Here is a 24,752-nt window from a genome sequence, read left to right as displayed (position 1 = left end):
AAACAATGTTCAACATACCTACAATATCAATCAAACAGTTTTTAATCCCGTTCCCCTTCTGTATCTATTCCCCAGGACTCGACTGCGAGATCGACATCCAGCGGACAATCCAGATGGTTCGCTCGCAGCGCTCCGGCATGGTCCAGACGGAGGCCCAGTACAAGTTTGTGTACTTTGCCGTGCAGCACTACATCCAGACGCTGTGTCAGCGCAAGCGAGCCGAACAGCAGAGCCTCCAGGTCGGCCGGGAGTACACCAACATTAAGTACGTGGACGAGATCTACGTGTGATTGATTAACCGACCAGCTGCGCACTTGTCATCCTCGTCCTCCTCCTCTTTCAACTCTAGTTTGCGAGTGTCAACAGTAGTGTATGAGCCGCGTGAAACGTGTAGTTCTGCGTGATGCTTTAAATCATAATACGACTGCTTAGTAACATGCAAAATTCTGCATAACACGTTCCACGTCGCTCGTACACCCTTCTGTAGATAGGACTTTATCTATTCCGTTCTAATAATCGATAGTCAAACGCTACACCAGTCAGATGCAATAAAAATTGTAATAAATGCATAAAAGCTTAATAATAGAAAACCAGCCAACGCGCAATCCGCCATGCTCTAATGTTAAGAACCAACCATTTTGTGATATTATTGTTAGTGAAAACTGCTCCTCAAGTCGTGAACGAAATCGTTTAAAACAATGAAAACCAGAATGGAATAAATAAAACATCTTTCCATGTCCACGCCATAGTTCTTTCCCTCTGAAAAAAAACTATTAAAATCATCGCCCCGACTCGAATTAGCTATTGTTCTGAGTGTCGTCAGCGTGCGATTTGAATAATAATTAGACGTGTAAACTACGAGGAAAAAGGTACACGTAGATACTTCGCAAGCGAGCGACTAATTAGCATTCTATGTTCATCCGCGCCGAAATGTGCTAATTTGTGTGACCTTGAAAAGTCCATCCACTCGCGTACTAGTCGCACGCATCACTAACGACACCTATCGGCGTATGGTTGGTTCAAAGTAAACCGCTTGTCACAGAACAGGCCATTAGCGCGTTGAGTTGGTTTTCCTGCTTTCCACATGCGTGGTGTTCATACGTGACTAACTTGATTCGATTGCTGTGTGTGGTGTTTGAGTTTGTAATAATAACGATTATGTCGCGTATGATTGAACAGCGCCGTCTGCTGGGAAGCTCTTTTAGATAGCCTACGTTTAGGGGCTTCAATGGATAAGTGCCACTCATTAGGTGACTCTGCTCTGAGCAAAGGCAATGTTCTCCTTCACTGCTTGCTTCATTTTGCTCATCTAAAGCTGATTTGTGTTGGCAATTCACTGTCCGGTTCTTAAAACTGTCTTTCTCTTCTTCTTTTCTTATCTCCCTCTCTGTTTTATCTCTTTTTATCCAATCGATTCACAGATATGCATGTGATAGCAGTGAACTGCAGCGTTCGCCTCTGCCGGCATCCTTGTCGACACTTAGCCTAAACACTAGACAAGACTTGCAAAACAATCGCTCGCATAATCACACCACTAGGTACTTGAGTATGGTTTTGAATTTTCCCCGTCGTTTCCGTGTTCTGTGCAATTTGAATCATTGAATCAGTTAACGTATTCCTTGCTGTAGTTTGATTGTTTTGTACACTGAGTTGCTTATTTGTGTTTGTAAATTGATATTGCTTTTTCGACATTTGAAACTAATGTTTGTGTTTATTTGAGTTTTCGATTACTTTCTATTCCACTAACCGGATTCGATGTTCCCGAGGTGGATAATGGCAGCAGCCGTTCTAATAATTCGATTTTGTTTTCTCTTCACTCATCTACCACAGGTCTACGTCTGACTCACAATTACCACTACCGAGGGCTGTGACTGACTTGATTAATGCTTCATCAGGTAAGTTGACATTGTTGATTTTGCTTTTTATTACTATTGAACTGAGTGTGATCAGACGGTAATGTCATATTCATGATTCATCCCAACCTGTATACCTCTTCTGGATCGAATTTCTCCTTCAAAGGAGATTTAGTGAACTGAACTTTGAGGAGACAATGTTGAAAAACAACGAAAAGGTCACAAGAAACTGAATTCATTTCTTGGTTGACCAAATTATTTATGTAATCACCCTCGTAAGTACTGTGATATTCCGGGTCTATCAAAAAAATCTGCCCTTCATATCTGCAAAGACTCAATAATTGTTTATTTTTAGTTCGTGAAGTTCAAGTTTTTTTTTCGCCGAAATTATGCAGGATACATTCTGTGTATTTCAAAAAGTTCAGGAAGCTCAAATGATTACATCTACATACATTAAATGTCCTGCAATGAAAGAAAGTTAAATGTCTCGTCTGCTATATTCCAAATGGCAGCCACATCACGGGGCACGGTATAGCGGCATGCAAAACCAATAACCCCGAAAATGTAATTGAAGTACAGGATAGAAAAAAGATTGATGCCGAGGCATAGCCGAACTAGAAGTCCGCGCAATAAACTCAACTGAGAGTATCTCGTTCAAGTATCACATGTTCTACAGTGGCGGCAAGAGGGTAGAGCATGGAGTGGGCTTTAACGGATCATCAGTTGGAAGTTGTTGATCAATTGAATGATGAGAATGACGGTGCTCATGAATTTCAGGATCTTCCGAGGACCGTACGTGGACACTGAGTATTATCTGGTTGTGCGTAGGATTCGGGTTACGCTGCCCAGCACAACCGGCTCCAGGCGTAAGAGAACCGTACGACTAAACATACAGCGTCTGTTGGCTGAGGGTGTACCTAAGCAATATGCCCAGAGGCTGGATGAATGGCCAACTAAAGATAACCTGAATGCAGGTTGTCAGCAGGTTCTTAAGCGGTCAGTACAACAGCCACAGAAGTGTTTGGAGGCATATACGGGAAAATCGGCTTAATAGCTAGTTTGTGAAATGTGAATGAGCGATAGACGAGTAAAGAGAGACGTCGAACGCCTGCAGCGGATATACGTCAGAACATGAAACAATACAGTGATCTGAAAGACCCGCAAAAACTTCATCGGCGTAAGAAGCGTTGTTACGGCGAACAAGTACTCACGGAAGCAGAGCGAAGATAAAGCAATCTATATCTTTACTAAATGATTCTCTACATGAGGAGAAACGGCCTCCCGGTACCGCACCAGGACAGGAATCTATTGACAGATCTAACGGAGTGGTTGCCAGATGGTAGAAGTATTGGACGACAAAGAAATAACTTGCTTAATCAACGGTGAAACAATGAAGGAAATATTATTTTATTTTACAAAGTGTCTACAAAATCATGGCAAACTATTGCTCTTGCTATCTTCAACACTCCTCCTCAAGTTCGATGTTTTTCAAACCAAATTTCTCCCTCATCATTCGTAGTTTGATCCGTCCAATTGGTTTTGTGAGCACGTTCGCCAGCATAGCTTGTACCGAGTATCAATATGTTTTGTTCTTCTTGATTCACCTTCAGCGTTCAACATACTGATGCAGCTTTGGTTGTCTTCGTTGATTATCACCGGTTGCTGAATACTTTCGCCAAATTCTCGCATTAACTTTATCAGCAAGAGTAACTCCTTACTTGCCTCAGCGAGTGCAACATATTCCGCTTCGGTGGAAGACAAAGTTACACATTCCTGTTTTCGTGCTGTCCAGATTATCGTTTCATCGCCAAGCATAAACAAAAATCCAGAATTCGACTTTCTATCTCTGCGGTCACCTGCCCAATCAGCGTCAGCATAGCCTTCAAGATTGTTGTTTTACCTCCTAGCTTCAACCTTAAGCCGGCGGTACCTTTCAGATAACGTAATGCTCGCTTCGCTTCCGTCCAGTCGCTCTCCGTTGGCTTGCTGACTTTACGGCCAAGAATGGATGCCGTAATGGCAATGGTGTGCATATAGCAACATAGTGCAAAGTTCCCACCAGACTCTGGTATTTATCCGTATTAGACATAATCTTCTCCTCCTCTTGCTCTGTTTTGACGTACCCAGGGTACATAGGAATTGGTGATGGTTTTGATTGCTCCATACTAAACTTCGTCAACATCCTTTTGATGTAGTGTTCTTGGCTTAAAAAGAAACATCCATTTTGTTACTCAACTCGGATACCAAGAAAATTTTTCACATCACCCAGGCAGGTTATCTTGAATTTCAAGGTGTTTCCGTACTCGCTCGTACTCCTCGACGCCATTGGTAACGATCAGCATATCATCTACATAAAGAAGAATGTACGACAGTTCCCCTTCGTTCTTCACAAAAAGGCAGTTGTCAGCTTCCGTAGCTTTGTATCCCAGCTGCTTCAGAACGTCGGTGATAGTATGGTGTCAGACCCTTCCTGCTTGCTTTAAACCGTACATGCTCCTCCTCAAAAGACATACTTCCGATTGGTTTCCGGTTTCGTATCCAGGTGGTTGACGCATGTAGATTGTCTCCGAGAGCTCTCCATATAAATATGCCGTTTTGATGTCCACATGCTTTACTTGCATCATTCGACGTGCTGCTATTGATAAAAGTGCTCGAAACGTAATATGCTTCGCAACCGGTGCGTATACCTCGTCGTAGTCAGTTCCAAATTTTTGGCTGCATCCCTGCGCGACTAGTCGGGCCTTGTATCTTGCAACATTCCCAACTTCATCCATTTTCTTCTTGAAAATCCACCGACATCCAACTTGTTTGCGGTTGGGGGGAAGAGTGACAATGTCCCAGGTGGAGTTTTCTGGTAGAGAAACATACTCTTCATCCATCGCCTTTTTCCAGTATTCCCGTTCTGGACTTACTAGCGCTTCTGCTAGTGTAGTTGGCTCGGTTTGTTGACTTACTAGGCGTCTGATTTCACGAAATCTTGACGGTGGTATTCCTTTATTCGGACGACTGGATACTCGTATCGGTGTACTCGTTGACGACGGTCCTCTCGGTGCGTTGAGGGGACGTTCTTCGGCATCTTGCTGTTCAGTAAGTGTTGTATCATCGTACGATTCGGTGGATGCATTATTTTGATATGTGCCTTCTTCAGAATCCATTGCAAACTCCTCATTGTCGTCTGCTGGCTCATCGAGAACGTCCCCTGCAACGATAGGAAATGAGTTAGTTTGGAAATGGTCGGTTGAAGGAAAACGATATTCAATGGTACTTCCATTGTCTTTTTCTTCTTCTTCAACACGGCTAGTTGGCACGAAACGAGCATCTCTGCTGTTGATGACATGTCCGGTGCTTCTGTTCAAAAATCGGTACGCTTTCTGTTGCGTGGAATAACTGACAAAAGTCATCTGCGTTGCTGCATCCAACTTCGTTCGGCTCTGCTGTGGTATCCAAACGTACGCGTCTCCACCAAATACTTGTAGGTGGCTTAGGTCAGGCTTTTCTCCAAACCATTCTTCATATGGTGTGACATCAATTGACTTAGTAGGTAGTCGGTTTTGGAGAGAGCTTGCCGTGTTCACAGCTTCAGCCCAGTACTTCGTTCGTAATCCGGCGTCTTGTAGCATGCATCTTGCCATTTCATTCAGTGAACTATTCAGTGAAATATTCTTGAATTCACCTCCGTTATCGGAGCGCACAATTTTCGGTGGCCTACCGAACGACGTCTTTGCTTCCATAACGAAATCCCTCAGCTTTTCTCCAGCATCAGATTTCTCTCGCAAGAAAAACACGGTTGTGTATCGAGAATAGTCATCGGTGACTGTGAGATAGTACCGACATCCTCCTGGCGTAACGTTTTTCATCGGACCGCATACATCAACGTGAATGAGATCTAACGGTTTTTCCGATTTTTCTTTGACTTTTTCGGAAACGGAAGTCTGGCAAATTTGCTTTCTAGGCAGAACTCGCACACGGTCCGAATACCACAATCTTCGATTTGTATTCCGGTCGCAAGCTTCTTTCTGAACAACTCTTGAATGGCTTCGTTGTCACGGTGGCCCATTTTCCTGTGCCAGCTATGTTGACAATTACTCGTGTGCCTTTGCTCGTTTACCTTCATGGCGTTTTCAGCATTCTTTATACAATATAATCCACCAGATATAACCGCTACAGCTGCTACCTGCGAACCTTTCAAGAATTTGCAGTTCTCTGCGTCGAAAAATACCTTTCCGCCTTTAGCAACTAGCTTTCGTACGGAAATTAAGTTTGTCTCCAGGCTTGGAACGAATAGGGCATCCGAAAGCGTAATTGTACGTTTCTTACCTTCCAAATCGCAACAGTCTACTTGACACGTTCCTTTCCCTCTTGCAGCTGTCATTGTCCCGTCGGCTAACATAACATTTTCGTGTATCGTTTCGTTCAGCTCAAGAAACATATCCCGTTCGGCGCACATGTGAGATGTCCAGATGTCGACGATCCAGCTTACCGGTTTTCCAGTTCCCATCATTGTGAATGCACAATTTCCACTTCTCGCTTCACGTACCGCTTTTGCTTTGGGTGGATTCTTCTGGTGTTTCTGGCTGCTTTTGGTATCCATTTCAAGGTCGCTTGCCTGCTTCCGACAATCCCTTTGCTTATGGCCAGGCTTTTTGCAATAATGACAAATTAGTTTCTTGCTGAATCCAGCTTTCATAACGGACTCGTAGCTCCCTGTTTCGTAACTTCGTCGATCAGCTTGGTCTTCACCAGCTCCAATGTTAACTCATCATCAGCTCGGCTCTTCAGAGCGGTCGTCAACGTGTTGAACGATTTCGGAAGACTACTCAGTACTAGAGCAACCTGCAGTTTATCGTCCAGCTTTAGCCTTGCCACGGAAAGACGCTCAAAAACAATTTCCATTTCGTTCACGTGCTTCTCCATGTCCTCGCCTTCGCTGTACCGCTTGGCAATCAAGTTTCGCAGATACCTTCGATGTCAGCGTTGGTTTTTCGAAGTGAATTCTCAACTTGTTCCAAGCTTCGCGCGCCGTTTTCGTCTGTTTGATTAAGCCATGTTGATTGTTTTCCATCAAAAGACCGATCGTAGCTCGCGCTCGTTGGTCACCGCAGTCCCATGCTTCGACAACGGCAGCATTTCCTATAGCCTGTTCCGTTGCAGCTTCTTCTTCGGGTCGTTGCTTGATAACGTACTGCCAGAGGTTTTCACGAATCAGCAGCAATTCGATGCTGAACTTCTAGCTGCTATAATTTGATCCATTTAACTTCGCTACTTTTTCCATTTTAGGTTTCGCTTCAGGAAAAACTTTCACTGTGTTGACTGGTTACTAAGCGACTGGGCCCATAACCTATTGGACGACAAAGAAATATCAAGTTGCTTGGTGAAACAATGAATGAAATATTATTTTATTTTACATAGCGTCTACAAAATCATGGCAAACTATTGCTCTTGCTATCTTCAACATGAAGTACTTAAAGTTATTGGACGGATAAACAAGTAGTGAGAGTTAAAAAGAATAATAAATGAGAAGGCTGAACAAGCTGTGGATCCTCCCATGCAAAATGAAGTGCGAAAGAGCTGAAAAACGATTGAACTGATGGGAATGTCGGAATTCCGGACGAGCCTCGGAAAGTCGGGAGTAGCTAGCTGTACGAAGCAATCCACCCCGTAATCGGGATGATCTAGGTAATGACTATCGAGGCACATACGGTCCGCAATGCCGCCCATAAGGTAGTCTTGTGTTCTGCTCAGCACACTGCGCCCGTTGGCTGAATCCTTTTTGGTGAATACCAAAAAAGATCAACGACGAACCAGCTTGCGACAAATTCTGGATAAATTCCAGGAATACTATTGGCAGATTCACCATCTGTGACAGATAATGCTTGTAAAGTTGACGAAAAATCTCTGCTCCGCTCCAACACAGCTATCGTTGACTTCAAATTCTATCCAATACGATTGAGTTTTCGTGAGGTGGAATACCTGCTGAAGGTGAAGATGCATCTTGGGCTCAAGGAGGTTATGTATCTTCAGTATCATTATTTTCGCAATGTAGTACTCATATAATTCAACACGTTAGCCAAAGCTGAACGTTTCGTTTTGCAGAGCAACTTGAAGCACGTGGCTGAAAGTGAAAGTGCGCCTCCGACGACTGCTGGTGCGGAAGACCCGGATAAGCTCGTACGATACACTCAGTCTGGAACTGTCTGCTGTTTGTATACGCCTTGCAGTTACTTCCAACAATGCTGTCGGAAGTTATGGAAACGCCTCCCCGACCTACCAAGAAGTTTTGGGCGGAATAGAATTCAGAAGAAATGGTGGTGTGGTGGGCATGGACCATCTCTCGTCTAGCCTCCACTCTACCGCTTCTAACATCATATCAACAACACCAGCCATCCAGTGGAACACAAATGGCCTGCGAGAATGCCTTGGCGGTTTGTAAAGGACCATTACTAAGACTCAGCCCATCTATCTAACAGGATTGCAGAGTATACACATCCGGGATCAGACGAACCCAGAGTCTAGGTTTAGACACCGGTATTCGTGGGGCGCCGCCAGCGGAGATAACGTCTACTGGATGGTAGGTCTGGCCATTCGATTCGATATAGCATTCCGACTGTTATCTTCGGATACCGAACTAATAGCCGCTGCCCGGAGGATCGAATATCCAGTTCCCTGCACCGTCATATCCTTGCATAATCCCGGCGGAATTTGGAATGTGGGTGGTTAACTACTCTTTGACGGCAGTTCAACATTTATCCACGGACAGACGGAATCTGCCATCGACGTTACTATCTGCTTGGAAATGCTGGCACGATGTTATGAGTCGACTGTTACGTACGCCCAGACGCCACCTGTAACAACCCGTCGAAGGTGGTTGCTCTATGATCGGCCAGACTGGTCCTGCTACGAAAAGATTGCCGACGATCTTATAAATCGGAACGAGAGATACACTCCGGACGAACTCATCAAAATCTTCAATCGGGCTGTTGCACAGTTAACGGGTGCACGACGATCGATCCCACGACCATCGGTAACGAACTAGGTTTCTGTTTGCAGACACCGCCCTCCCAGATGCCCAGTTAACCGATACCCGCTTCATGGAAGGAAGTCCTAGTAATCCCTATCCCAAAGCGAGCTCAGGGTAACAGAAATCCAGATGATGTCCGCCCAAGCGGGGGAGTAACTTTGACAAGACGATGAAGGGAAAGGTCAACAGACGGTTGATGAACGTACTGAAGGAGCGTAAACTTCTGAATCATCGCCAGTTCGCCAATCCGTAACCGACGGCCTGTATGCCAACATCATGATACTCGACGTTGCGAAGGCATATAATACCGTATGGCGTCATAAAGTACTGCAACAGCTGACCAACTGGGGGATCACCGGACACATGGGCCGCTTCCTGAGCGACTACCTGTCTGATCGTACATTCCACGTAGGAATCGGGGATGACCAATCGGACGCCTTTCCGGAGGACAACGGGGTCCCCCAAGGATCCGTTCTCGCCGATACACTGTTCCTGATGGCCATGAAATCTTTGTTCGCCAGCCAGCGGGGATATATGTTTTCGTCTACGCCAATGACATTGTGCTGGTCGCTATAGGAAGGACCATCGGACGAACCCATTGTAAGCTTCAAGCCGCTGTAGGCCGATCCTGCTGGACGGGGTGGTCGTTTTCTGCCGTAAGGAACCGAAGAGTCTGGGGATAACCGTGGACCGTCGGCTAACTTTCGTGTCACTTTTCCGACGGATCAAAACCGACTGCCGGAGCCGGTAGCGACTAATTAAAACAATCAGCTCCCAGCGCAAGCGCTGCAATTGTGGCACTGCATTGAACAATAGCAAGGCGCTAGTCCACGGTAAGATCTTCTACGGTGTACAGCTGACGTCCTGCTATATGGAAGGGCTCATCAACATTTTAAGCCTCCTATACCAGGGAACAATTCGCATTGCCTCTCGCCTGCTGAGGTGAGCTGCATGGAAGCCGGGATTCTTCACCTTCGTTGGGCGGCTGCACTCACCATCGCTAGAAGAGCATTGGGATTTTTAGAACGTATATCCGGAGGGGACTAATTCCTGGTACAGACAGCTAACGAAATCCACCGGGAATACACAGACATGGATCTGCCAGCGATCGCCCGCTTACCCCGAGTTCGTGATCGAACCTGGCACGCCCGCGGACCCAACCTGGACACAAGCCTGTCTGTAGAACTGAGGGCCGACGCTGCTGCTAGTGAAGCCACAGCCAAATACAACCGACTGATGGGCGCCAGGCATAGCAATCACGTGCGGATTTTCACTGGCGGTTCCAACATTGGTGATGAGGATGGAATAGGAATAATTGGAATAGGGAAAGGGCTCTCTTTCCGCCTACCGGCGCCATGCTCGGTTTTCTCAGACGATGCGTCAGCTAACGCACTCCCCATGGTCCAGAAACCGGAAGATACACCCATCGTTTTGCTGTCGGGTTCTCTGGCAGTTATCTCCGCCCTTGAGTAGGGGAAATCTCGCTACCCCTTCATTCAGACGGTCGAGGTCGAATATGACCCACTTACAACAATTTGCTGGGTTTCCGGTCACAGCTGCATCGACGGCAACAAAAGGGCTGACCGCTTGGCGGTCAGAGGGAGACACGCCTTCTTACCAGACTAGTCCCAGCCGCAGATGTTTTAGGCAAGTTGAAGTCACGGATAGCTAAAACTTTCGTGTGTCATTGGCGCAGTAATACCGGACACCTCTAGCACATCAAAGGCTCGCTCGACCGCTGGACAGACCGGACCACTAGAAGAGAACAACGAGTACTGTTACGGCTCAGAGCTGGCCATACGAAAGTCTCCCGTGCCCACACCGCATCGTGTGTCCCTCCGCCAACATGAGCTACATGCAGAACTCGAACTACGGTGGAACATATGTTAGTGAACTGTCCGGAGTTCGGCAATCTCCGGCAGCACTGTCCTTTCTCAGGAATGCGGGGCGTTTCGATCTTCTCTGATGAATCAAACACATCGTTTCTCCAGGAAAATCACAACAACAACCACATCTATATTACAAAACAATCATTTGTAAATTTAAATAATGCGATGTCAATTATATTTCTTTCTTTCTCTCAAGGCGAATGATTTATGAGGTTAAAGCCTTTAAATAATTAAATAAATAAATAAACGCATTTCTTAGAATTGCTTTCAATATTAGAAGCTATCGCGTTCTTTACTTTCCAACGACATTCAATTAGCTAGAGATTACTAAGTGAAATATATCGAATAAAACACGTCTTTCAAGCTCAAAGCCACGAAATCGAATGAGATTTATTCTCTTCTCATCAGCCGGTATATACGGTCGGCTCTCTAACCTAAGTCGCTACTACAGTACTCTTCCCTTACTTTTTTGAAACATAGATTACGAATATATAAAGATTAATTCGAAACAATAGCCCTTGTATTATTTATCTGAAAGCTTTCATTCTAAGTATTATAAAACTGATACTGAATTTTCATTTGATAGTAATTCACTGATACTAAGTATTTACTCGACAGTATCCTCTTATTAATTCGATAGCTAATAATAGCCTAAAACATTACATATGTTAGTTTATTCCTAATTCGTAACATTATCAATTCTTGCTTTTTTTAATCTTTCTGAGCGCCTCACTACTGGCGTGGTGACATTCCCACTATGGAACGAGGAGTTCATTGATCGATTTGAGGAGGTCGCAACACAATCTCTTCCATGCAAATTTACTTCATCGTGTTGCGCTGGGTAACCCTTGAACTTCTGTAACACCGAGAAACCTCGGAATTCGCCTTCCTTTTCATCGTCGATTGACACATGCCTTTGCTCAGTTGTACTTGTTCGCGACATCACGTTGGGTCTGCGTTTCATCTTGGTCATCCTCAGTTGATCGCGATGTACGTTTAGCACCGCGCTTCCAATCGAAATCTGAAATAAGTTTTTGGATCTCCTTTTAATAAACTTCGCATCTAACCAACGTTCAATAGCTTTAGGTTTATGATTTTTATATAATAACTTATCACCCGACACCAGATTATCGAAAGGGTCATTTTTTTTTTACTTGTATAGGTACTTTTAGGTTTTTATCTTCCTCAGGTTGAGTCAGGTGCATTTTATAGTGATTGTAAGGGTTCACCAAATCTAAAAGTGTTTTGGGCTTATACTTAAAAACGTTTTCGGATGGAAAACTTCCATCTGTGGTGAGGCATGAATTTCTGTAGTTGATCAAAAAATAGCTAATTTGATCCTTTATATCTAAGCGTTTCATGTCTGGCTCAAGTAAGAATTTCTTTAACACCTCCTTTATCAAACGCACCATTCTCTCTGCTTGACCATTGCTGGCCGGATTGTACGGTGGACTTTTCAATACAACTATTCCTTGTCTCTCCAGGAAGGTTGTAAACGTAATAGCATTAAAGGGTGGGCCACCATCAGTCACTACAACGTCGGGCAACCCAAACCTTGCGAAAACACTCACAAATTTTTTTATAACCTTTTCTGAATCTGTTCCGTTGCGCATGATTTTAATTTCTAACCATTTTGAGTGGCTGTCGACTATCAGCAGAAAAACTCGTTGCTGAAAATAGAAAAAATCTGCGTGTATCCTGCTGAAAGGTCTAGTCGTTGGTGTCCAGGATGACATTTGTTTAGACTTATGCGGAATGGCCATTTTGTTACAGATTTCACATGCTTGAACATATTTCTCTATATCGACATTCATCCCCACCCAGAAAACCGCACGCCGTGCCAACTGCTTTATTTTAACTATCCCTGCATGATTTGCATGTAGAAGTTTGAGAATTCCTTTATGCATTGACCTTCGCATCACCACTCTGCCTTGAAAGAGTAGACATCCTTCAGCTACTTCTAAATCTCGATGGTTGGCATAAATGTCGATAAAGCATTTTTCCAGTCTCTTTGGCCAGCCGTTTGTCATGTATGTAAGTATCTGTTGAAGAAATAAATCATTTTTAGTCTCTGTAGCCACCAATGCAAAATCAAGTGGAAAGTCTTGCGAAAAATTTATGCTTTATTATTTGACAATCCAGTTCTTCTGGTACTGGATTTCTAGATGGAAATCTAGAGCAGAAATCAGCATTCCCCATATATTTTGATGGGCGATATAAAATTTCAAAATCGTAAATGGCAAGATCCAAAATGTATCTTTGAAGACGTGTGACAAAAATTGCGTTTTTACCGGATTTCCCAAAAATTCCCAAAAGTGGTTTATGGTCTGTATACACTATAAATTTGTGACCATACAAGTATTTATGGAATTTTTTTAAAGTGCATACAAGAGCCAAGGCCTCTAGATGGAGAATCGGGTACTTTTTTTGCGCTTCATTTAGTGAAAAGGACGTGAAGCATATTGGTTTTTTATTGCCATCAACAACGTGTGCCAAAACACCACCTAGACCATAAGAACACGCATCCGACACCACTACAATTGGTTTCTGGGGATCATAAAACTCTAACAGATTAGCACTTAATAATTGTTTCTTGCATTCTTGAAAAGCAACATCACATTTTTCATCCCAAACATATCTTGTATTTTTACGTAAAAGACTATACAAACTGTTTAACCGTGATGATAGGTGTGGAATAAATTTCCCATAGAAATTAATCATTCCTAAAAATGATTTAAGTTCGGTTATATTTTTAGGAACGGGTGCATCGCGCATAGTCTCAACTTTATCCTGACATGGTAATAAACCGTTTTTAGTAATAATGTGACCCAGGTATGGCAGAGTGCTAACAAAGAACCGACATTTTTCCCAGTTCACCTTGATGTTTGCCTTTGACAGTCTATCCAAAACTTCAAAAAGTTTCCTCTTACAATCTTCTTCATCTTTCCCAGCAATCAACACATCGTCTAAATAGCAGAAAACATTTTCTATACCAAGTAGCACTTGATCCATGATCTGCTGAAATATTGCTGCTGATGAAGAAGCCCCTTGAGGAAGCCTATTATAGGTGTACAGACCCTTTATGGTATTTATTACCATAAAGCGCCTCGATCGTTTTGAAAGTGAGACCTGTGTGTACGCACCTTCTAGATCTAGGGCGCAAAACACCTTGCAACCCGCCAATGAAGCAAATAGGTCTTCCGCGACGGGTAAAGGGTACGAGTTTGGTATTATTAATCTGTTAATGGACACCTTGCAGTCTATTACCAGCCTTATGTCCTTATTCTTTTTTATCACTACCACCACTGGTGAAGCCCACTCGCTTGTTTTCACCGGTGTTATTACATTTTCTTGTTCTAACTTACACAGGTGATCAATGACCTTCTCCCTCAATTGATAGGGTACATTATAAGCCTTTTTAAACACCGGAGTATTATCCTTCAGCACAAGGTCGCCTTCATACCCGGTAATTGGCTCTGCAAAATTTTTGGAAAATACTTGGCTATATTTATCTTTAATCTCCTTTAAGATGTCTTCTGACGAACTCAATGGCAGCGATGCCCTTACCATTTCTTTTGATTGTCGGCCTATATTGTTCACCGTCAGGTAACGATGGAAGCTTCTGCGCCAATCCTGAAAGAAAATGTCGAGCCAGTCTCTTCCCAAAAGAGGAGTGAAATTATTCTCACTGTCCAGTACCACCAAACTTACCCTTCGGGAAAACCCGCTTAAGTTAACATTCACCATAATTTTACCCAAAACTTTGAGTCTTGCTCCATTTATCACCGCTAATTGCTTAGTACATTTCAATAACGTCACATCATGCAATAAATTAAAATACAACTTTTTACCAATTACCGTCACCGCAGATCCACTATCCACTTCCATCCTTAGTAATTTATTTTCTACAATTGCCTTGATGAAACAAGGCTCGTCAATTTGATTCAATCTTTTAATCATCATGCAAGAATATTCACCTGACTCGTCATTCGAATCCTCAAGATCTATGCTCAGTTTGTTGAAATATTCGTCAATTTTCTTTGATGAAGCGTGGCTCTGGTCTTCGATAAACTTCACATTCCCTCTCTTTTCGCGTAGTTTGAAACAGAAACGTTTAATGTGGCCTTTCATCCCGCAGAAGTTGCAAGTTAAATCAGTATGCCGGCGATCAGTTGGCCTCCTTCCCCCACTACGGCTCCGTTCGTATCCGTACCGATAGCTGCGACTTCTACTCGGGCTACGCGTATGATTATCGTTCCTGCCAAATTTAACAAAACCATCACGCCTCCCCAATCGTTCCCTAACCGATGCCACTTGAGCATTATTTTTATTGTTTATCAATCTGGCTCTTGTATCAGCTAATTCACGATTAACTATCATCTTTTCTGTTTTTGCTAGTGTTAAGTCATCCTCATCTAAAAGTCTCTGTTGAATATTTTTGTCATACACGCCCATTACCAGTTTGTCGCGAATCGCTCTGTCCTTAAAATTTCCGAATCCACAAAATTCAGCCTGGAGCTTTACTTCCAGAATGAAATTTTCTGCAGATTCGTTAGGACCCTGCACGCGCTCGAAAAATTTAAAAGTTTGCATCATTTCGTTATCGACCTTATCGTATCTCGATTTCAATTTACTGATGATTTCAGAATAAGTTAGCGAACCTAAATTGCTACCCGGATACAAGAGCTTTAATTCTTCATACACGTGCTGACCACTCAGTGTTATAAATAATGCTTTTTGGTCTTGGACAGGGATTTTATTGAATTGAAAAAAATACTCTAGTCTTTCTACATAATTTGTGAAAGATGATCCTTTTTCGTAGGGATCAATACTTCCCACAATAGCACTCATTTCGCTCAACCAAGAAAATTAAAAAATCAAATGGAATCTAGATGCAATTAGCTATCACACCAATACCAAAACAAAACACTCACCAGTTACTTTCTCTATTCACGTGACGAATAAAAGGTTGCTATCTCATTCTCTGAGTTGCGACAAACTCCTCTTGCGTTCTCCGCGATGTCCGTGTGTCCAGCAGTTTCCCGATCTCTCTTTCCCAATGAATAATACTCTCGGCTTTGCTCAATCGATCACCATCCGCTAGTTGAACTCACCACATTGCTATGTGCTTGCTGCTACACCTTCGTCGATTTTGATCACGCTCTCGGTTTGCTCTCCGGCTTACAAAATTCACCACGACGCTATGTGCCCGTAACGGCTCCTTTGTTCTTATGCACACTTTTGTTACCAGCACCGGATGCAAAAACCGATTGACAAAAGAATTACAGTCACTTTTACTGCCGTTGACCACTTTTTAAACCTTTCACCGCTCGAATATAAACCTTCGTAGTTATCACCGGATTTAAAAAAAATATTTGTACCGGAATTGACACTAAGGAATTTCTCCTCGTCGCCACTGAAATATATCGAATAAAACACGTCTTTCAAGCTCAAAGCCACGAAATCGAATGAGATTTATTCTCTTCTCATCAGCCGGTATATTCGGTCGGCTCTCTAACCTAAGTCACTACTACACTAAGTAGGGAAAATTTTAGAGTCGTAGTTCTTAGGTGAGGAGAAGGATGTGAAATATGCAGATCGGCAAACTAGAAGTGGCAGGGTCATTTGAGATAGGCTTAAAATCTTACGGACTAATCTTGTGATCCTACCAACTACCTTCAACTGTTGTTTTGATCCTATCATTCATATTAATAATTGTTAAGTTTTCACTCGGTTTATCAGTGTCAGTTTTAACATAAAAATTCATTTCTTCTATTATTTTTCTTCTACTCAACTTCAACCAGTATATGAGAACATTCCCAAAGATTCACGACCACCACCAACACCACCAAGGAAATCATGACAGATGGATTTTTAAGGCCACCCCTACATCCAACCACAGAGAGAAAGGAAGACAGCGAGTGAGAGAGAGATAGAAGTTACAACACGAAAAAGATGGCACGTATAGTAAGGCAAAAAGTGAACGCATGCAAAAAATAAACGAAAACAAACATGGCTGATAAATCGTAAGATGCTTCTAAATCAATGTACCTCTCGAAGCGAACATGAAAAACCTATGATGAAACTACACTTGAAACACGGCACAGGTGGACAGTTAAATGGAGTGGATACGCTTTTGGCAAAGTGACAGGAATCTGACTGTTAACGTTGATCACTGTCAACTTCCGTCAAAGATTGTGTTTTTTTCCCGGATACCGGACTGAAGATCTTGTTACTTTCTTTGTTTCATTAACCGATCGACACAATGTCATAATCAATGTAAAGAAAAGTAGAATATACAAAATAAATGGCATTTTCGTTTTTGACATTGCACTACACTGGTGTAATACCAACTACACTCGAACAAAGTGAGGTTTGTAATAGGTCCATCTCTAGACCACATTACGAAAACGAAAACGCTATCAAACAGAGCAAAAAGCAACGGTCTAATGCAAGCACAGGTATTGCGCGGAATGTCGATAATTGTGTGCGAGAAAGTGAGAGCTATATGTACTCCCTTAGGTTTAATGGGGGGTAAACATGTGTCAACTCAACGTGCGACAAGGTCTCAGATTAGAAAAGAAAAGAAGCGAAAAAACTAAATTATTGTATCTAGTCTAACAAATTTTTCTTGCGAAGAATACGAAGAAGAACGATCGAGCCCCACTTTTCCCCTTTCGCTCGATGACTGAACGGAGTCGCGTAAAATAAACAATCAATTCTAAGCTTTATGTGGTAGGCCAATCATCCGCCGGGCAGCGACTGCCACCGGCGGATAGGATACACAGATAAAAACGCGCGCTCGCGCATTGTCCGCGTTCAGTCTATGCACGGGGAGAGGGGTAGCTCCTGCAAAATGGACAGACACTCGGATAAATAAGCTACAAATGTGATTTAAACAAAACTAAACAAACCAAGTGCGACACGGAAGAGCTGGAGAACAGTGCGAATCGATAGGAAAGTGCGCACCTTAAATATTAAAAATTGAGAGACCGAATTCGATGTTTTTTATTATTGTTGTTAAGTTTCGCTGCTGCAAAAGAATGAGAATTACCCGAACTAGATTCGTTAAAAGTTAGATCGTTAAGCTGTATCGCACCCAACTACTTTTTTATGTTACGATTCTCTTTTGTTTTTTTTTGTGTTGGAGAGCAGCACCAGACCAGAAACAGGAAGGAAAGGAGTGAAAATAAGGTTTTATTGTAATGTTCTATGTTGTATAACAATTGCAAGCAAAAACTGAAAGAATATATCATTACACACATCGTTTTTTCGTTGGTTGTTAAGTTGATTTTTTTTATTATCACATTTTCCTTTCGTAAATCGAGATATTTCCTGCGATGAAATGTTGCCCTGCTGTAGAAACCGTTATAATCAAACGATATAAATGTACTGAATGTTTTACCAGTAGTAATTACCACTTTCACTCAATAGAATCGAGAGTAAACTTTTGACCTACCGCTAGGGAAAAACAATAGCTATAGAGAATTTGTCCGAACAAAGCATTCGCGACGCAAAATAATACCAAAATAAAAATTGAAAAGAATGTAGGCAGTCAAAATATCATTCTGTTTGGTAAATTTTCTGAATGCTTAGAATCAGACTCCTCACATTCGACATAGTGAGATATTTATTAAAACCTGATGATAGAGTAAAACTGTGGTCCAGTTATCCGAATGGCGAAGAAGAAACTTCTAAATCAATGTATTTGTTTCTGTTGTTAAATTCCTAAAAAAATCAAAGTACGACCGTTAGTTTCCTATTTGAATGCGTAGCCTACTACGCCTTCCCCCTTTCCTGATCGGGCGTCTGCTTTGCGATTGCCGCGCCATTAGTTCAAAAGCAAACAGAGTGTTAATGAAGTCTGTTGCTGGACAATAATTTGTTGATAAAACGCCTACTTGTACTGGTTAGCCTTTCGAAGAAAGTATGCATCAATCCTTGAGCGAACTTCCCTGTAGTTATGTTGAGTAATCGAAAGAAGAAAAAAACTAAAAGTGAACATTTAGCTAGTACGATCGCAGTTCCCGTTGTCGTAATCAGGCCCAATCGTAGAATCGAACGTCGATGCAAGATATAACAATTACTCCCACGAAACCATAATACATAAGGAACAACAAACAAATGCTGCAAACAAGAACACCGAATGAAACCAATAAACAAATTATTATTACAAGAAAAATCAAGAGATAACTATAAAGAAGAGTCAGAGAATTATAGTCCCCTTCCTTCCTTGAACATCCCTTAGATGAGAACGATTCAAACTGAATGTGATTATAGAGCTGATATGTTGAATAAATATACTGATAAAACAGAACTAATCATGGAATACCGAGCCACATGATGTCACTGATGCACAACCAGACAAAAAACAACAAAAAGGACAAAACTGTGTGCTCGACTAGGCAGAAACAAATTGAATTATATATCTACTATCGATACCGAGGATAGGCATACGAAAACAGACAGAGTTTAACTAGTTATGGATTGAAACAATAAAGATTAAAAGTTATAAGTGAGATCATACAACTCCGTGATAGAAAGCGAGAGATGAAGCAATTCCTGTTACTGCTTCTAGAACTAGTATCCGAAGGCATCATGTGTACGTCCCGTGTGACTTTCCTTGCATTCAGTCGCAGACGGTTGTTCATCGTCAACCTCCCAATGTCCGAAGATTATTCGTCACCTGCTACCAAACATGTAACCCCCATTCCACAGTTTCCTGCGACCTGTTGTATGGTTTAATATGTGAGGGGATATTAAAATATTCTCAATCGTGAACCTCCGTTCACCGAAATTAGGAAAATACCGTGGCGAGCTCCCCAGTATGTAGATCTTCCTGCGTTATGATAAGGCTATGATACAGTGGACCGTTCACTCTTTACACCGATCTTTTTTCGTACAACGCGGATTTTCGTCGGGAGGGGATTTATGAAGAGTTTGTTTCTTCACATGTCGTGGGACTCAAATGATGAGTTAATAAAACTAAAAAAACAACCAAGCGAATCTGCATCATGCGAAAGGAATCACTGGAATTCTTTTTCGTAGATTTACAAAAGAAAATATAAAGGGGTATTTAACCTAGGAATCACGGCCTTTGAAGAACAATTTCCTAGGGCGCAAAACCATGTTTTGAAACAGAAATGCAAACCAAAGAAGAATTAGAGATCTCGGGCCCTATTCTCACTGTCACGTCATCTAGTGACTTTAAGAAAATTTCCTTCTAGGGCTCTATTCTCACCGTCACCTCACCTCACCACACTTGAGTCACCGTCACCTCACCTACCAGTCACCTCACCCACGAAGAGGTATTCCGAGACTCACTTTAGGTGAGGTGACTGTTGGGTGACCGTCGTCACCCAGGTGACTCTCAGAATCGCAATTTTTTAAGTCCCCTCACGGAAATTGTAAAGTGACTGCTAGGATCACTCAATCACTGACCCGGATATTTCGAAAGTGCATTGTGTCGATTGATTGATTGGTTGGCATTTTGAAATCCAAGATGGCGCCATTTTGAAATCCACGATGGCGGCTTCCGGTTACCATGAAACACTTAAAACCACCATCAATATGGGTATCATTTGAAAGGTATTGATTAGTAGAATGCGAAAATTGACGATTGGCGCCATTTTGAAATCCAAGATGGCGGCTTCCGGTTACCATAAAACACTCAAAACCACCATCAATATGGGTGTCATTTGAAAGGTATTGATTAGTAGAATGCGAAAATTGACGATTGGTGCCATTTTGAAATCCAAGATGGCGGCTTCCGGTTACCATAAAACACTTAAACCACCATCAATATGGGTGTCATTTGAAAGGTAGTGACTAGTAGAGGGCGAAAATTGACGATTGGCGTCATTTTGAAATCCAAGATGGCGGCTTCCGGTTACCATAAAGCACTTAAAACCACCATCAATATGGGTGTCATTTGAAAGGTAGTGACTAGTAGAGGGCGAAAATTGATGATTGGCGCCATTTTGAAATCCAAGATGGCGACTTCCGGTTACCATAATACACTTAAAACCACCATCAATATGGGTGTCATTTGAAAGGTATTGATTAGTAAAATGCGAAAATTGACAATTGGCGCCATTTTGATATCCAAGATGGCGGCTTCCGGTTACCATAATACACTTAAAACCACCATCAATATGGGTGTCATTTGAAAGGTATTGATTAGTAGAATGCGAAAATTGACGATTGGCGCCAATTTGAAATCCAAGATGGCGGCTTCCGGTTACCACAAAACACTTAAAACCACCATCAATATGGGTGTCATTTGGAAGATATTGATTAGTAGAATGCGAAAATTGACGATTGGCGCCATTTTGAAATCCAAGATGGCGGCTTCCGGTTACCATTAAACACTTAAAATCACCATCAATATGGGTGTCATTTGAGAGGTATTGATTAGTAGAAAGCAAAAATTGATGATTGGTGCTATTTTGAAATTCAAGACGAATTTGACTTGGTTCATCTGCTAGAGCCAATCAACCAGATTTTCATGTGAGAGGTGACTGATAAGATAGGGTCTTCCCTGTATTTCGATGTTACCAATAAAAAAACTGTCTATAATAATCCGTTTTGTGAAATCGGCTTAATGATCCATTCGGCGAAACGGCATTCGGCGAAATGGTAATCGACGAACTTACCCGCCCACTTTTTTTAAAATAATTTGTTAATTGCTTTTAATAAGAGCGTTGAACTGAGAGGGAAAAACAAACGCTACGCACAAAGTGTAAATAATAGCGCTTGTCGTGAAGCAAGGAAACTTTCGACAGCCATAATCAATCAAGGTGTGAGATGTTTAAATAAACAAATTTCTTTTTGTGTGTCATTGAAGCAAGCGTTTACCGGCGCATGACGGGGAACGTGTAATTTAAGGCAATATATTCTGATTCTTGATTCCTTGGTTCCAGTACTTGAGTATGAAGCGCTGCTGAATAGATAACGAATGCTTGTTTATGTAAAATATATCTGAAGTGAATCCCAAAAGGTATTGCCGTTACCGGGATATCATTTCGAAACGTGTGAATGTGAATATTTGTTGTTTAAAAACAACATTGCGAAAACCATCTCAAAATTATCCCAATAACGTATTAAAACTGTGAGACAATTTTCAGAAAATTTGAGAAAAATTGGTTTGCGCCTTTAAGGGTTAAATGAGTAAATAATCTAGCTCCATACAGTTTCGATAAATTTAGTGTTCCAGTTTTTCTTTAAATATAAACAAACTTGCAAAGAAGCTTCAACTTATTTTATTTTCGAACAATCGAGCGTAATTTACGATTTTCTGCTCCAGTATTTATTCCATAAAAACATGTGACATTTTGTTTTCATGTGCTGTTTTTTTACTGAATTTTAGTGACGGCTGATTGAAAAATATATGTTTGCCCTTTCATTAGGCTTCATACCATGATTTTTTTAAATAATATTCTGACAAAAAACCGTTTAAATATGCAAGCATAAATTAATGCCGTTTTCGTCGGTTAAAAAATTAAGCGAGCGCAAAGAAATGGGCCCTTAGAGATTTATGTTAATATAAGCAATAAAAGTGATATTACTAACCCGGATAGAAATTAACAATAATAATTACCCTACCAACAATCACAAAATAATTAATGTTATGCTTATTATTATGTTTCCACATTATTATGCGCAGAATTATTTCAGAAGATTTACAATGAAACTTCATATAACATTTATTTTCTTTCACCACAAAAAAATGATGTAGTAAATTAGCATTAAATATTACTGTTTCTAAGGGCCGATTTCTTCACCCTCGCCTAACTTTCAAACCAGGTTCACCAGTACGTTTAAACTTAGCTCAAGCCTTAGTGATGGTGAAGAAATCGGCCCTAAGAAAAAAATCCGGAAAATTGATTTCTTTAATGTTTAGGAATACAGTGAAGCCCCTTTTTATCAGAGCCTTGGTGAATTTAAGCCTGATAAAACGGGGACATTGACAAAATTGGGAGATTTTTCTTTTCAATAATCCGAAGTTCGTAAAATATGTCTTTAATCCATAGACATAGCCTCATAACCATTTTTGACTTTTTAGTTTAAATTTTCCTTAAGGGAGTCAGAACAAATTTTAAAAAATAGGGGAACCCGGGGCTATTCGGGCCTACTTAAGCGAATCACCCTTTTAGATAAATAGATGTGAAAAAAATTACTGACAAAGGTCCTAATTGTTAGTTTGAAACCACAGCTACATTTTGGTGCCATAAAAGGTTCATTTGCACCACTCAATGGCATCGCTAGGCGACGATTTGTAAACCTCTACGTGTTTCCATCCATTTTACAATGTAGAGGTAATTCGGACCTCCCTACGGGGCAATTCAGACCGTCATTTTTCTTTAATTTTTTGCAATGGAATTATGTTTACCTATGAAATATTAATAAGAGCCACTCCTTAAGCAAAAAAAATTGCTTTACAAAAATTTAATCTAGTAAGTCACAGCTGTCGATTGGCGGCCTATGTATTTTCTCTTCTGTGGCGTGTGCAATGGTGTGCGCAGCCGCAAGCCTCTGAACGGTGGTTGACGGAATAGGGGGTCCGAACAGCCCCGTACGCTCATTTCGTAGAGAAATGGTGAGCGTCTCGAAAATATCTATGTTTTCACCCAAACAAAAATCATTTCATTAAATAGAAGCCTCAAGCTTTCCAAAGCACTTACTTTTTATTGTTTTCACTTTTATTTATTGCTTTAATCACGGTTGTACCATTATAATAATTTTTGTTTTGAGGATAGCAAAAAAATGAAACACGTTGTATCTCCTTTCTACAAAGAACGAAGAATCAAATTCAGCACTCAAAATTAATGTTTCAGGATAGCGGTTCCACGAATATGTACGATAGTCAGAAAGTCTTGCTATTTTCTGAGAAATCGAGGGGATTCGAATTACCCCCACTGTCTTAATAGCCCCGGGTCCCCCTATATAAAAACAATGGGCCCTATTCTCACAGTCACGTCACTTAGTGACTAGAAGGAAATTTTCTTCTAGTCACTAGGTGACGTGACTGTGAGAATAGGGGCTAATATTTTTGCATATTTCGGTTTTCTAAAATAAAAAAAATGCTCAAAAAACAGATTTACTCGAAATCATTTTGGTTCATCTGCTATAGCCCATCAAACTACCAACTGTCAATTTTGCATGAGGCTGACAAAATCGGGTCAACAAGCTGACAAAATCGAAGGTAGACAAAATCGGGAGCTGATAAAATCGGGTCTTCAATATACATCCACCCGCTTTTTTACTGTAAAGTCGATTTTACATTGAACTTTGCTTAGAAACAATAAAATTTATTATTTTTGTACTTTTCGGTAAATTATTGTAAAATTACTGTACAGTCACAGTGAAAACTGTAGCTTTGTTGCTTTACATTTCTATTCGGGATGAAATGGCATTCTCAGTAATTCAGCTGTAACTCAAACTCTCCGTAGTGTAATTTGAAAACTCGTACAGCATAGACAATTTGAAGGTATGCGACCTTTAAATGTTGACCAGCTCTAGCCGTGAGCTATGCCGCAATTTCCTGAAACCAAGACCTTAAGGTTGGCATGGTTATCCTGAAGATTCCTGTGTAGCAAAGAATTGCCTGATTAGCCGGTACACGCGGTAATATTTTTATTATACTCTTTCTCACTTTAACAAACGTATTCTATCTTTATTCCAACTTTCCAAATGATATCCAACCTTTTTTCGGGCTTCTTCTGCTACTTCATCCCCACTTGGATTCTTCTTTTGTTGTCGATCTTCCATTTTCTTTACGACGGCCTTTGTCGTCCGCTGTGCTAGAACCGATGAAGGGTTGGCGATGTTGGCATTCGCTGAGAGACTCCTTGCTGCGTCAATCTTCACCAAGAATGGTTGTGGCCTTGGTTTTCGGCTAGTTCTCGCAGGCAAGTCGGAATACCCGAAACAAAGGCGTCAGCGCTTGGTAATGATAATGAACCACCAACGAACTACGCGTCTTTCACAGCG

General features: G+C 41.6%; 1 protein-coding gene across 6 annotated transcripts in view; it reads left to right on the top strand.

Moving 5' to 3' along the window:
• The window catches only part of LOC131685288 (tyrosine-protein phosphatase corkscrew), a 317,023-nt gene extending 298,994 nt beyond the window's left edge, over positions 1 to 18,029 (top strand). For 5 of the 6 annotated variants that reach the window (XM_058968898.1, XM_058968897.1, XM_058968896.1 and 2 more), the window contains 4 exons: positions 76 to 265; positions 1,422 to 1,538; positions 1,831 to 1,895; positions 16,565 to 18,029. In XM_058968898.1, coding sequence (XP_058824881.1) covers positions 76 to 265; positions 1,422 to 1,538; positions 1,831 to 1,895; positions 16,565 to 16,623 — 431 coding nt within the window. In that variant the 3' untranslated portion in view covers positions 16,624 to 18,029. The remainder of the gene's footprint in view (positions 1 to 75; positions 266 to 1,421; positions 1,539 to 1,830; positions 1,896 to 16,564) is intronic. The other variant, XM_058968900.1, reaches the window with a different exon arrangement.
• Positions 18,030 to 24,752: the final 6,723 nt, after the last annotated feature.

The sequence above is a fragment of the Topomyia yanbarensis genome, chromosome 2 (assembly GCF_030247195.1).
Source record: "Topomyia yanbarensis strain Yona2022 chromosome 2, ASM3024719v1, whole genome shotgun sequence".
NCBI lineage: Eukaryota > Metazoa > Arthropoda > Insecta > Diptera > Culicidae > Topomyia > Topomyia yanbarensis.
Note: the sequence above shows the minus strand (reverse complement) of the source record. Positions and strands in the feature narration are given on the sequence as shown.